We start from the raw sequence: 15,421 nt of genomic DNA, 5'->3' as shown, positions 1-15,421 counted from the left end.
AAAAGGGCTATCTAATGTATCTAACAGTTGGAGATGCAATAGGGCTAATGCTTCTCTAAAACATATGTTTTTTCATTGTCCTAAATTGAAAGATTTTTGGCAGATGGTAACTGAAACCATCAACAGAACTGTACGGAACAACCTTACATCAACAGAGCAAATTATCGTCTTGAACTATATGCCCAGCACATGGAACCTTAAAGGTAAAGGTAAAGGTACCCCTGCCCGTACGGGCCAGTCTTGACAGACTCTGGGGTTGTGCGCCCATCTCACTTAAGAGGCCAGGGGCCAGCGCTGTCCGGAGACACTTCCGGGTCACGTGGCCAGCGTGACATCGCTGCTCTGGCCAGAGCCAGAGCCGCACACGGAAACGCCGTTTACCTTCCCGCTGGTAAGCGGTCCCTATTTATCTACTTGCACCCGGAGGTGCTTTCGAACTGCTAGGTTGGCAGGTGCTGGGACCGAGCAGCGGGAGCGCACCCCGCCGCAGGGATTCGAATTGCCGACCTTTCGATCGGCAAGCCCTAGGCGCTGAGGCTTTAACCCACAGCGCCACCTGCGTCCCAACATGGAACCTTACAAAATGACAATATGGGTAGACTCTCTGTGCCCTTACCAAGGAAAGAAGACTGATACTGATGAATTGGAAAGATAAAAATGTGGCTCCCTTCTACGACTGGATTGAAGACCTACACAAACTTGCAACGTATGAACAACTTGCATATAAATGCAGACTTGCCGTGGACAAATCCAATAGCATTTGGAATTTATTCCACAAATACTGTAATAGGTTAGGATCTGGTGAAGTACAACAGGTAAAGGAAAAGGGACCCCTGACCATTAGGTCCAGTCGTGACCGACTCTGGGGTTACAGCGCTCATCTCGCTTTATTGGCCGAGGGAGCTAGCGTACAGCTTCCGGGACATGTGGCCAGCATGACTAAGCCGCTTCTGGCGAACGAGAGCAGCGCATGGAAACACCATTTACCTTACCTTACCTATTTATCTACTTGCACTTTGACGTGCTTTCGAACTGCTAGGTTGGCAGGAACAGGGACCGAGCAACGGGAGCTCACCCCGTCGCAGGGATTCGAACCGCCAACCTTCTGATCGGCAAGTCCTAGGCTCTGTGGTTGAACCCACAGCGCCACCCGCGTCCCATGAAGTACAATAACAACCTTGTAAAATATGCAGTTTTGGACTTTCCCCCCTGTCCTCTTTGTTTTCCCTTCACCACGTCTGGTGCACATATAGTTATGTACTTTTTGAATTTTCAATAAAGATGCTTTTTAAAAAAAGAAAGAAAGAATGAAGACTCACCTGGGAGTGGTAGTCAGCAAGCACCCATGGGAACACTGGGTACTGCATGAGGTCGCTGTAGGTGCGCCCAGCCAGAGTGTTCAGGTACATGAGGTAGTCAAAGTTGCTGATCTCTCTCCTCTGCCATGACACAGAAGCAAGGATTACTGACCCGTAGAAAATCTCCTGAAAGAGTTACGTCCTCTCGGAGAATGAAGGTATCATTTGCTAACACAAATGGCTTCTGGATCTGGATATGGCTCCGTCTTGGAAAGAGGTTCTACCTCACAGACCTCACACACTACGTTTCCTCGACCTCTCACCTTGCCAGGAGGGTCTACTAGCCCCACTCTCTGGCATTCAGTGATCTGCTGCCTCTGCTTAGTGAGATTCCATTGAGCTATGGTAGCTCACAGCCAGTGATGGACGTAGCCACCTCCGTCAATTTGCCTAATCATTAAAGAAAAACCCCACACAACCCTTTAAGTTAGTGGCCGTCGGGATACCTCCTAGAAGTGAATTCCATAAATCAATTATGCATGGTATGAAGAAGCTTCTTTTCATAGAATCATAGAATCATAGAGTTGGAAGAGACCACAAGGGCCATCGAGTCCAACCCCCTGCCAAGCAGGAAACACCATCAGAGCACTCCTGACATATGGTTGTCAAGCCTCTGCTTAAAGACCTCCAAAGAAGGAGACTCCACCACACTCCTTGGCAGCAAATTCCACTGTCAAACAGCTCTTACTGTCAGGAAGTTCTTCCTAATGTTTAGGTGGAATCTTCTTTCTTGTAGTTTGGAACCATTGCTCCTCCCTCAGCCTACCAAGGAAGTCAGGAACAGTCAAAATGTATACGGAAGGCATAGGCAAACTCAGCCCTCCAGATGTTTTGGGACTACAACTCCCATCATCCCTAGCTAACAGGACCAGTTTTCAGGGATGATGGGAATTGTAGTCCCAAAATATCTGGAGGGTCGAGTTTGCCTATGCCTGGTATACGGTGATCATTATTTACATGAATATGCATTGTGAAGGAAGTTAGTCATAACTGATTGTCCATTTCACACATAGTAGTCTGCGCATGTTTATTTTAGAGTGGCTTATAGGTTGCTTAGGGATGCGGGTGGTGCTGAGATTTTTTAAAAAAGGAAATAATTTTATAAGTTGTGTGTCTTTGTTTCTCAACCTGTATTGTGTTATTTTATGCACTGTGACTTGCTGCTTGTTGGTTTCAAAGTTAGTTTGAAACCAGGGATTTCCATTTCTTTACCTGCCACTTCAAGAGCATCGTCTTCTCCCTTCCAGCGCTTCTCCTGCAGAAAAAGGAAGAGGAAAAAGATCACGCTGAGAATTTCTCCTCTGACAAAGGAGTAGTGGCAAAGGCCAGAACAGTGGAACCTTGGTTCTCAAATGGCTTAGTTGCTGAACAAATCAGCTCCCGGACACCGCAAACCTGGAAGCAAGTGTTCCAGTTTGCGAACGTTTTTCGGAAGCAGAACGTCCGACGCAGCTTCCGATTGAGTGCAGGAAGTTCCCGCAGCCAATTGGAAGCCACACCTTGGTTTTGAACTGTTCCATGAGTCGAACGGACTCCCGGAATGGATTATGTTTGAGAACCAAGGTACCACTGTATCAGCTAGTGGTGCTTAAAGGTAAAGGTAAAGGTACCCCTGCCCGTACGGGCCAGTCTTGACAGACTCTGGGGTTGTGCGCCCATCTCACTTAAGAGGCCAGGGGCCAGCGCTGTCCGGAGACACTTCCGGGTCACGTGGCCAGCGTGACATCGCTGCTCTGGCGAGCCAGAGCCGCACACGGAAACGCCGTTTACCTTCCCGCTGGTAAGCGGTCCCTATTTATCTACTTGCACCCGGAGGTGCTTTCGAACTGCTAGGTTGGCAGGCGCTGGGACCGAGCAGCGGGAGCGCACCCCGCCGCAGGGATTCGAACCGCCGACCTTTCGATCGGCAAGCCCTAGGCGCTGAGGCTTTAACCCACTTTTCATTAATTGTGGCAGCATTTGCACTTTGGAAGTTCCTGCCTATTGAGATCCACTTGTACTCTTTTCAGAGCTTGCTAAAAACATTCTTGTTTAGAATGCCTATCCAGATGCTTAGAAAGTTGAGGTAATTTTAATCTGTTATTAAAGTTTCAACTTTAGTATGCTTTGGTATGTGAAATTTTCTTGATTCTGTTGTCTTATCTTTTTGTAAACCACATCAAGACTTTTAAAAATCAAGTATAAATTTTATGATTATTTTTTTTAAAAAATTGTTGCATAGCAATAGTTTGGACACGACTGAGACCACTAATGTTCCCCCCCCCCAAAAAAAAGAGAGAGTTACAACACAGGTGAAATGGGACAACCAAACCTCTGTACTGGAATAGTCACCATTGCTGGTGAGCAGGGCCAGCCCAAGGCATATTGCCGCCTGAGGCAAAGGACAATATTAAGGTCCCCATTCCATGTGCAGATGCTGAGCAGGTTAATGTAGAAAGTGGAAGGCAGGTTACACAGCACACAGAGCACTGTGTTCCAACAAAGAGGAATGGCCGGGGGTTTATGCGCCCATTTCACAGCTTCTGCCACCCGAGGTAGCACCAGCCCTGCAGGTGAGAGAGCATTTTCCTCTCCCACCTGAACATTTTTTTTTTCAGGAGGTAGACAGCGCAAAAGTAGAAAGCAGAGGTAAAACTTGACAGCCACCAAATGAGCACTGTGCTTTATTGATATTAATTAATGCATGGAGAAATGTTGGAGAGTATGCCTTAGTCTTAGTTGGAGAGTATGCCTTAGGGACGTGGGTGGCGCTGTGGGTTAAACCACAGAGCCTAGGACTTGCCGATCAGAAGGTCGGAGGTTCAAATCCCCACGATGGGGTGAGCTCCCATTGCTCAGTCCCTGCTCCTGCCAACCTAGCACTTCAAAAGCATGTCAAAGTGCAAGTAGATAAATAGGTACCACTCCGGCGGGAAGGTAAACAGCATTTCCGTGCGCTGCTCTGGTTCGCCCGAAGTGGCTTAGTCATGCTGGCCACATGACCCAGAAGCTGTACACTGGCTCCCTCGGCCAATAAAGCGAGAGGAGCGCCACAACTCCAGAGTCAGCCATGACTGGACCTAATGGTCAGGGCTCCCTTTACCTTTACCTATGCCTTAGTCCACATTGGTTTTATTTTTTTAAAAAAATTGGTATGGTAGGATGTCCCTAGTTTCATCAGAGAAGCGCTGTAGGGTATGGAATTATGTGACCCCCCCAAGCCAAGGAGATAAGTAACTGTACAACCTTTAGAAGACATCTGAAGGCAGCCATGTATAGGGAAGCTTTTAAACATTTTATTATGTTTTCATATAGGGACGCGGGTGGCGCTGTGGGTAAAACCTCAGCGCCTAGGACTTGCCGATCATCAGGTCGGCGGTTCGAATCCCCGTGATGGGGTGAGCTCCCGTTGCTCAGTCCCAGCACCTGCCAACCTAGCAGTTCGAAAGCACCCCCGGGTGCAAGTAGATAAATAGAGACCGCTTACTAGCGGGAAGGTAAACGGTGTTTCCGTGTGCTGCGCTGGCTCACCAGATGCAGCTTGTCACACTGGCCACGTGACCTGGAAGTGTCTTCTGACAGCGCTGGCCCCCGGCCTCTTAAGCGAGATGGGCGCACAACCCTAGAGTCGGACACGACTGGCCCGTACGGGCAGGGGTACCTTTACCTTTACCTTTTATGTTTTCATATATGTTTGAAGCCACCCAAAGTGGCCGGGACAACTGAGTCAGATGGGACAGGAATAAAGAATAAAGTAATTATTACGGAATAAAGGTAATGGGACCCCTGACAGTTAAGTCCAGTCGTGATTGACTCTGGGGGTTGCGGCGCTCATCTTGCTTTATTGGCCGAGAGAGCCGGCGTACAGCTTCCGGGTCATGTGGCGAACCAGAGCAGTGCGTGGAAACGCTGTTTACCTTCCCGCCGGAGCGGTACCTATTTATCTACTTGCACTTTGACGTGCTTTCGAACTGCTAGGTTGGCAGGAGCAGAGACCGAGCAACGGGAGCTCACCCCGTCACAGGGATTCGAACCGCCGACCTTCTGATCGGCAAGTCCTAGGCTCTGTGGTTTAACCCACAGCGCCACCTGTGTTCCCAATTACGGAATAGGGCATCCCTAATTTCACCGGAGAAATGTTGGAGGGTCTGTTGCTTTACCCTGCTACGTCGCCAGGGTTAGACACAGGGCAATGATTTCACGGGTGCTATGAGGCCTCTTGCATAGCAGCCCGATCTGTCCTTCAGCCACAGAATTCTACCAGATAAGGTGATCAGCCAGAGAGCATCACAACCCTGTTCTGAGTCATGGCCTGAGTGGCTTCCGCTGGTTGGAGCTGCCCGTTTCACTGGGAGGTGCAGCCAGGGGCGCCGCCTTTGACCTGGCATGTTGCAAACCAGGCAGGCATATGCTAATGGTCTCCAAGGGCTTGGAATTTCCTGTTGCTTAGGAACCAAAAGTTTCACAGGCGGCATCATAAGAGCTGACTAGAATATCACAGGAACAGGGTAAGTCAACTTCTCCCAAAGCAGATCCTACCTTATTTTAGAGTTTAGATTTTAGAGCTTGTAATCCTTTTGGAAATCTGGAAGGGATAAACATTTCCCTTGCAGTCCAAGTTCCCCCCCCCCCCCCGCTAACTTCCAAACAGTGGCAATGATAAGGACCCATTGTTTGAAGGAGATCCGTGGAAGAAGTTTGCTAACAGAAAAAGCTTGTGTTCAGTGCCAGATCCACTCGGCGGGCTTGCTTAGTTTCCCAAGGTGCCAGGAGCTAATGCACTTTTCTGTTTATATACAGAAGCTTAGCAACGCCATAGAGCTGCTCAGATGAAGTCTCTTCATCAATTCTCTACACAGAATATCTTGTGTAGGTTTGATACCAGGAATATTTCTACCTTTTTCTTTTTAAAGACTGTATAAGAGGAACTCCCACACACACACACACTCCTCCTAGATGAAACTAAAGAGATGACTTCAATTGTTTTGCTCTCCGATAGCAAGCTGCTTTGAGCCAAGCAGAACCTGCACATCACAGCCTTTGTGAAATGGAGGTTCTCTTTAGTTTAAAGCAGCCTGCCAGCAGAACGCAAAGCAGTTTGAATCCATCGCTTTACTTTTATGTAGGAGGACGGCTGAGCCGGGATACACGATTTGTACGTTTCCTAACAGAGGGACTCTATATGTGTCTCTGTCAATCAAGGGTCAAACTATACCCGAGGCTTGAAAACTTTTGTTTGAAATGCTCCTCTGGTTGGTTTTATTTAGCCACAGGGTGGAGAGGATGCATTCCTCTGTATCTTGTCACGCAGGGATGGATGGGTTAACCTTTTCCTTTCCAAGACAACGCTGTCCCAAAATAACAGAATGAATGACGAATCTGGACCCCCAAACTTTGGGAGAAAATGGGAGCTGAGCATCCAACATCACTGTGTCTTGGAGTGGCGAAAGACTCTGCTCCTTACATTATAATAATAATAATAATAATAATAATAATAATAATAATAATAATTTATTATTTGTACCCCGCCCACCTGGCTGGGTTTCCCCAGCCACTCTGGGCGGCTTCCATAAAAACCAAAAATACACTAAAATATCACAGATTAAAAACTTCCCTGCCTTAAGATGTCTTCTGAATGTCAGGTAGTTATTTATCGCTTTGACATCTGATGGGAGGGCGTTCCACAGGGCAGGCGCCACTACTGAGAAGGCCCTCTGCCTGGTTCCCTGTAGCTTTACTTCTCGCAATGAGGGAACCGCCAGAAGGCCCTCGGAGCTAGACCTCAGCCTCCGGGTGGAGACGCTCCTTCAGGTATACTGGGCCGAGGCCGTTTAGGGCTTTAAAGGTCAACACCAGCACTTTGAATTGTGCTCGGAAACGTACTGGGAGCCAATGTAGGTCTTTCAAGACACAAATGGCGCGTTCTCAGATTCTGTCTGCACGAGTCATGCAACTTGCAAATAACAGCGAGAGCTGGCTTTGCAGGAGAAAAACAACACGGCTGGATTCACAGAAAAGGGCCCTTGTTTTTCAATGATGTGCAGGATTTAACTCCTTGCTCATCAGTTTGAAGTCCACACTAATGGTTTCATAAAATTTGACATGGCGCTATATCGCGAATCACAATGTGTGCATGTGTGCTATGTAAGAAAACATGTTATGGGAAAAACCATGGAACTGGTCATCACTTCTCTCCTGATTCTTTCTGTCCCTGTTGCTCTGTACTATAACATAACAGTTGTAACAATACGTTAAATAAGTAAAATGTGTCTGTTTTAGACCATTTAAGGTAAAAGGTAAAGGACTCCTGGACAGTTAAGTCCCGTCAAAGGTGACTATGGGGTTGTGACGCTCATCTCACTTTCAGGCCAAGGGAGTCAGCGTTTGTCCACAGACAGCTTTCCAGGTCATGTGGCCAGGACTAAACTGCTTCTGGTGCAATGGGACACCACATAAAATGGCATTTACCTTCCCGCCGGAGCGATACCTATTTACTTGCACTGGCGTGCTTTCAGGTTGGCAGAAGCTGGGACCGAGCAATGGGAGCTCACCCCGTCGCGGGGATTCAAACCGCCAACTTTCTGATTGCCAAGCCCAAGAGACTCAGTGGTTTAGACCACAGCACCGCCCACGTCCCCAACTACCACTTTGTAGTAGCAGTTACCAGGACATTACCTTGTTCACCTCTGCATAGTTACATCCTTATTTCAGACATCGTGATATATAGGTATATCACAATGTTATAGCATGATATTGAAGACCAGGCTTTGCTTAGCCCTAGTGGTGGGGGTGGGGGGGTTAAATCCTGCTCCGTTATAGGCAGGATTCATAGGCAGGATTCAATACGGACCCCTTCCTGGTCATTGAAGCCCCTGCTAAAATGAAGATATCCTCCACCCCACCCATTTTAGCAGCACCTATTTTCATCGAAAAATTTTTAACAAACCTTGGAGGGAATATTTCCGGTGACAGTCAGCAACGCATTTGTGCTTGCAAAATACACCAGTACTTTCCCCCTGCATGTAATGGTAGCTACTGGACTATAAACCACCCTACCTGGCTCCAGTTAAGACTTTTCCTTAAATTATTTTCTAACTTCCCCCCCAAAATAAAAAAAATCATTTTGGTAACCTGAATCCCAATCCTGATAAGAGCATCACAGCTGTTAATCAGGCCAAAGCTGGCTTTATCTGGATGCTGTTCTTTAGGGTAGACAACGTTCTCATTCTCCAGACCATCTTACTGGCTTTGACTAAATAAAAAAGTGATACGAAGTGGATACAGTTTTCACAAAAACAAAAAGATCCAAGAAGTCTCTTCCAGGAGTAGAGTTTTACTGAAAGGCCAGATGGATCTGTATTGGGAGCCAAGGTTGTCCCCTGCCATTATTTTATTTTGGAGAAAGCTAAGTGTTTGGGCGAATGTGGGATCCTGGCACAAATTGTTAAGGGCCGCAGTATGTTATTGAAATGAGCTGAAATGCATTATCTCCCATCTGATCCCTGCGTCTATGTACTTGCACATGATTAATGAGTAGTCAAAAAGCCTGAAGGGCTTGTAATGAAACCTTTCTAATGGAGAGGAGTGTTGTAGACAAATCTATATTCTTTCTCAAACAATCATTCATCAAAACGGTGATTTGACTCTTCACAATTAAATGCTGGAGATTTCGGTTCAGCTGGGGCTCAGCCAAGTGGAACCAGTGCTCATCGCTACCCTGCAAGCACCTACAAAAAGCGCCAAAAAAACCATTTCTGGAAAGTACGGACAACTCACAACTTACTTGGGGGTTGGGTTCCGGGGATTGCATGTAATGCCAAAATCATGTCTAGTCAGAGCAACCCCAGAAATGCTCCCATGTGACTATCCCTTCCTTTCCAGAGCTGGTATACCAAATGGGTCTTTCCCCTTATATAGGAACGCGGGTGGTGCTGTGGTCTAAACCACTGAGCCTCTTGGGCTTGCTGATCGGAAGGTCAGCGGTTCGAATCCCCGCAATGGAGTGAGCTCCCGTTGCTCTGTCCCAGCTTCTGCCAACCTAGCAGTTTGAAAGCACACCAGTGCAAGTAGATAAATAGGTACTGCTGTGGTGGGAAGGTAAACAGCATTTCCATGCACTCTGGTTTCTGTCGCAGTGTTCCGTTGTGCCAAAAGCGGTTTAGTCCTGCTGGCCACATGACCCGGAAAACTGTCTGTGGACAAACGCCGGCTCCCTCAGCCTGAAAGCAAGATAAGTGCTGCAACCCCATAGTCGACTTTGACTGGACTTAACCATCCAGGGGTCCATTACCTTTTTTACTTTTCCCCTTATGCAAGGTGGAGAGCTTTTAAAGTCTCTGCCTTGCTTATCAGGCTCTGCGAAGGACTTGTGAAGGCTCTGGAGGCATTTGCATGGATAGCCCCAGATGTCTCAACCTTTCCAGAGCCTGGGAAGCTGTCCACTTTGTGGGCGTCTAATTTGTGCAAGTGCAGCTGTCCAGCTGCCAAGCACATAAAACTGCACTTGCGCAGGTTAAACATGTACGAGTTGTGAGTCAACTGTACTTCATTTTCTTGCAGTTTACCTACGGACGTGCCTCACTCAGTGGCATTTTCATTCCTTTCATTCCATTCACTTTCATTTGGCATTCTGCTGCAACGGGTTTAGCTTGCACTAGTCTTCCTTCTGTTAGTCCACTGATGCGGAAATATACCTATTCTTTTTCAAGCGCACCACCCAGCACAATCAATGTGCCTACCTCAGCAATCAACAGATATTTACAAATTGATTGCCTGCCCTGTGCATTTCCTTTCAAAGTTAATGGATTTCCCGAGGAGCACCCCGGTTGGTCTTTCACAGCAAAACCAACAAAGAGTATAAAAAGGTAAAGGTACCCCTGCCCGTACGGGCCAGTCTTGACAGACTCTGGGGTTGTGCGCCCATCTCACTCAAGAGGCCAGGGGCCAGCACTGTCCGGAGACACTTCCGGGTCACGTGGCCAGCGTGACATCGCTGCTCTGGCCAGAGCCGCACACGGAAACGCCGTTTACCTTCCCGCTGGTAAGCGGTCCCTATTTATCTACTTGCACCCGGAGGTGCTTTCGAACTGCTAGGTTGGCAGGCGCTGGGACCGAGCAGCGGGAGCGCACCCCGCCACAGGGATTCGAACCGCCGACCTTTCAATCGGCAAGTCCTAGGCGCTGAGGCTTTAACCCACAGCGCCACCTGCGTCCCCAACAAAGAGTATAGTGCCACCTTTAAAAATAAAATTAATAGAGTGGCTTGTCACATAACGGCCCATCACAAAGCCATCTATGGCTGCAATCCTAACCGTGGTCTACGAAGAAGTAAGCCGCATTGAATTCTGGGGTGTTTACTGCCATATAAGTGAGGTTGAGGGATGCGGGTGGCGCTGTGGTCTAAACTAAGGTTACCAGATGTCCCCAATTCCCGGGGACAGTCCCCGGATTTACATATCAGTCCCCATACAAAATCAATTGAAGTTGAAATGTGTCCCCAGATTCACTGAAAAAAATCTGGTAACCTTAGTCTAAACCACAGAGCCTAGGACTTGCCGATCAGGTCAGCGGTTCGAATCCCCGTGACGGGGTGAGCTCCCGTTGCTCAGTCCCTGCTCCTGCCAACCTAGCAGTTCGAAAGCACATCAAAGTGCAAGTAGATAAATAAGTACCACTCCGGCGGGAAGGTAAATGGCATTTCCGTGCTCTGCTCTGGTTCACCAGAAGCAGCTTAGTCATGCTGGCCACATGACCCAGAAGCTGTACGCCGCCTCCCTTGGCCAATAAAGCGAGATGAGCGCCGCAACCCCAGAGTCATCCACGGTCAGGGGTCTCTTTACCTTTACCTTTAAGTGGGGTCAGCCTTTCTTTCTTTGGCTTTTAATTAGTTTATTAAAGGTTTTTCTTGTATAACATGCTAACTGAGAAAAACACAAATAGTGTCTCCACTTTCAATTAACAGAGTCTGTTTACATTCGGTGTGAGACACTATTGTCATGTGCATTATGCGGTTGCGGGGAAAGAGAGAGGAGAGCAGGGAGTGAGATTGGGGGGGGGATCTTTTGTTCTATTACATCCTTTCTCACAACCTGATTTCACAGTTCATTCTATCTTGTTTCCCTCACTCAGGCATCATGCAGGGAGGACAGGAAAAGGGCAAGAACACTTTTTAAAACAATGGTACAAAGGATGGATAGTTTAAAAGACAGAGAGATGTCAAATCCAAATGATCCTCCTCACTTTGAGGATGAGGCTTGGACTTTAACTGAGCAAAACACAAAGTCTACAGAGAGCAAAAGAGATTACTTCTTTCCTTGGGAAAAGAACAATAAAGAATGATGCGTTCCATCAAAACCATGATTAGCTTTGCAAAATGTGCTGGCACAGTTGCGTTGCTGCACCACTAGGGGCATTGGTTTTCAAAACTCAAAATAGGAAGCAGGTTAAGGCTGCGATATGTGGCGCTGTGGGTTAAACCACAGAGCCTAGGGCTTGCCGATCAGAAGGTCGGCGGTTCGAATCCCCGCGAAGGGGTGAGCTCCCGTTGCTCGGTCCCTGCTCCTGCCAACCTAGCAGTGCGAAAGCACATCAAAATGCAAGTAGATAAATAGGTACCGCTCCAGTGGGAAGGTAAACGGCGTTTCCGTGCGCTGCTCTGGTTTCACCAGAAGCGGCTTAGTCATGCTGGCCACATGACCCGGAAGCTGTACGTCGGCTCCCTCAGCCAATAAAGCGAGATGAGCACTGCAACCTCAGAGTCGGTCACGACTGGACCTAATGGTCAGGGGTCCCTTTACCTTACCTTTACCTTACTACCCCACTTGCCTGGGAGTAAGTCCCAGGGAATCCACTGGAACTTGCTGCCAGGTAAACATAGGTAGACTTGCAGCCTTTGGACATGCAACCTGCAGGTCAAAACAAGCAACCTAAACACACACAAAATCGATAAACACTTCAGATTAAAGAAAGCCGATGAGGGAGCTGTTGGGCAGTTCTAATTGTATGTCAATGAATATGTAGATAATGTATACTGGAAAGCAATTTGTGTATCTATGTGTGCATGTTGTTGTTGTTGTTGTTGTTGTTTTTAAAAAAACAACTTTCATTGTAGAGAACTAAGGGGAAAGCATTCATAGGAAGAGTCCATGCTGTGATGGATTTGGTGACCGTGGGTGTATATCAAACAGGCAAATGGAAGGAAATTGGCTTGATAGTTAATTTTCACTGGTTTCCTCCAACAACTAAGTTTATTGGCTTTGGATTGGTACTGAAGAAGAGTTCTGTACCTGATTGCCCTGACTCAGCTAAAAATCTAGGGGCATAGGCGGAACCAACTGAACTTTGGGTCAAACTCATCATGTCTCTGTTGAGCTGCTCAGCCTCCACACATAACAGCTGATGTCCGGGGTAGCGCAGCTGCTACAGCCGCTTCCTTGAGCATTAGCTGAGGAAGCCCTGCTGCCCCTCCAGCAGAAGGATGAAGACAACGTCCCCTTCAGGTTCTGGGGAGGGTCTCCTCATGAGCCAGAGGCTTGTTGAGGCTGCTCCTCCAGCTGTCCTTGCAGCTCATGAAAGCTTGCACACCTGGTGCACGGGGGGAAAGCTTTCTGTCATTCTGTATTAACAGTATTTTAATAAGAGAACCGTGCCCAGCAAAAAGAAGTGACCTGTATAGATTTAACAGTTATATGTGTATGTGTTTTTAATTCAGGTTCAACAATACGCAGCAGCAGATCTCACTGGGACGCTTTCCTTGGACTCCTTTAATTCATCTAATCTGCGTCACACTCTTTTCGCTGGGAATGGCTAAAGGGGGAAAAAATCCCAAGGGGAAAAAGGTCACCTTGAAAGTTGCTAAGAACTGCATCAAGATCACATTTGATGGGAAACGTCGCCTTGATCTGAGCAAGATGGGCATCACCACTTTCCCCAGGTGCATCTTGAAGCTGAATGATGTGGACGAACTGGACCTCAGCAGAAACATGCTCAAGAAGATCCCAGACTCAATTGACAAGTTCACAAACCTGCGCTGGCTGGACTTGCACAGCAACCAGATTGAGAAGCTGCCAGAAACAATAGGGAACCTACAGAGTCTCATTTTCCTGAATCTTTGCAACAACAAGCTAACGGCCCGGAGCTTGCCCATGGAGCTAAACCAGCTCAAGATCTTGCGTAATCTCAATCTTGGCCTCAACCACATCGACAACCTCCCAACCACTCTGGGGCAACTGAAGGAGCTGCAGGAAGTTGGAGTATTTGACAATTTACTGAAGAGCATCCCAAACAGCATTACAAAGCTCCCTAAACTCAAGAAGTTGAATTCCAAGCGGAATCCCTTTCCTGGGCCCACAGAAGAGGAGCTCTACATTGACCACATTAAGCGCCTCGAGACACTCTACGTGGTGGAAGAAAAAGATCTTTGCTACCCATGCTTGAGGAAGTGTCAAGAAGAGAGGGACAAGCTGAACAAACTGAAGAACACGGCGCCTGCCCCTCTCAGAAAGCCAAACTTTTCGAGCCTCATGACGCCCAATTCTACGGCAAAGGAGAACCAGGCAGATTGGAGGTGAATGGGCTACAACCATCACCGATGGATGCATGGCCAATAGCGAGGTAGAGGCAAGGCACAGTGTGGCCCCTTTGCATCCAGTCATTGTAATCTGTCCCCAAGCAATAAAAGCGCTCTTGATCACATAGCTCTGCACCCACTAAAAGAGGTTCTCCACTACTACTAAGCATGTGTCAGTCCACCAAACAGAAAACAATATACACATATTGACAGGCTTGGAGCCCTGATCGGTGATCTATAAACCTGCTGGCCACTCTCACCCATGGCAAGAGCACCTCTTCAGTTTGGGGCTAGAGGAATGTGCAGGGATTGTCACCACAGTTGCGCTGAGCTTCAGATATTCAGCACTACTATGGAGAAGACCCTTGCCTGACCAAGAAGAAAAGGCGTGGGATTGTTTGGGCACTGGGTGGAAGAGGTATTCCAAGAGTTTGCCTGTCCACTGCTAAAGCAAAACCCAACCTTCCCTTTCAGCTCAGAGAGAAATAGTGAGGGTTGATGTTTTGTGGTTGGGTGGTGGAGCCTGAATACTTTCCTACTCAGCCCCTAAATAAGCCCAACCTATTTTTCTTGTTCTGGACAGGGTGGCTGTTTGGGTAGTTGGCAGCAGAGGTGTTGGCAGTGCCTCACCACCCATGACCAAAGCAAGCTGCTGGTCCTCTCCTCTAGCTCTAACACCCATCCCTCTCTCCAGCTCCAAACTTAGCAGATAGGGGACGGGGAGTAGAGGATACAGCACAAGATATTATGAGCTGTCCCGTGAATCCGCTGGATGAAATAGTGGAAGAACGTTGCCTCAGGAGAGAGAGGAAAATTCTCAGGGATGATTCACACCCTGGCAGGCACTTTCTTGATCTCCTGCCCTCAGGCAGAAGATATAGAAGCATGATTAGTAGTGCCAACAGGGTAAAGAACAGCTTCTATCCGTGGGCTGTCAGGCTGCTGAATGAAAAGATAACAAGAGGGCAACTGACTTTCGAGTTTGGTGGGTGTGCGTCAGTAAACAAGGGGAATTAAGACTAAGACAGCTGAGTGGGGGGTTCTTGTGTAATCTCACTGTATACAAGTTGTACAAGTGACAGTAAAGTATTTCAATATTGCCCCCGATCTCATGTACAGGTGCAGGGTAAGTTCAAAAAGAGAAAGAGCAGCAAATTTTGTCCTGGCAACCATAACTAGCCCCAAATTGTGGATCGTTGACCTTGATTGCGCAACACCACACACAAAAAATATAGGCATATGACCATTGTCCAAATGCATGATCTCTCAAAATAACTCATTTGCCCAAACCATATATCTTTTGCATTTAATGTATAGCAGCATACAGGCATGTAGAATCCAACATGTGTAAGTCTGATAACCTGTGCTCTGGATCTCCCTCTTGTTTGTTGCAAGGTACACACATCATTGGCTTACACACAGTGAACCCTACCACGCAATGGGTACAAGTCACCTTAAAAGAAACTGCTGTCAGGATAGTGAGGGAGAGAGAGGGGGAAATATATATACAGTGGTG

At 47.6% G+C, this 15,421-nt stretch overlaps 2 protein-coding genes across 2 annotated transcripts in view; one reads left to right on the top strand and one right to left on the bottom strand.

Annotated features, from left to right (window-relative positions):
* Window positions 1-15,421, bottom strand: part of WDFY4 (WDFY family member 4) — a 207,015-nt gene that overhangs the window by 37,291 nt on the left and 154,303 nt on the right. The window contains exons 48-49 of the mRNA XM_079978572.1: window positions 2,571-2,613; window positions 1,320-1,439 (exon numbers count right to left, since the gene is read on the bottom strand). Coding sequence (XP_079834698.1) covers window positions 1,320-1,439; window positions 2,571-2,613 — 163 coding nt within the window. The remainder of the gene's footprint in view (window positions 1-1,319; window positions 1,440-2,570; window positions 2,614-15,421) is intronic.
* Window positions 5,565-14,032, top strand: LRRC18 (leucine rich repeat containing 18). The gene is made up of 2 exons (XM_079975493.1): window positions 5,565-5,845; window positions 13,048-14,032. Exon 2 carries the CDS (start codon window positions 13,139-13,141, stop codon window positions 13,904-13,906), a length of 768 nt encoding a protein of 255 aa, XP_079831619.1. The 5' UTR covers window positions 5,565-5,845; window positions 13,048-13,138; the 3' UTR covers window positions 13,907-14,032.

This window comes from Podarcis cretensis (assembly GCF_951804945.1).
Source record: "Podarcis cretensis genome assembly, chromosome: 5".
NCBI lineage: Eukaryota > Metazoa > Chordata > Lepidosauria > Squamata > Lacertidae > Podarcis > Podarcis cretensis.
Note: the sequence above shows the minus strand (reverse complement) of the source record. Positions and strands in the feature narration are given on the sequence as shown.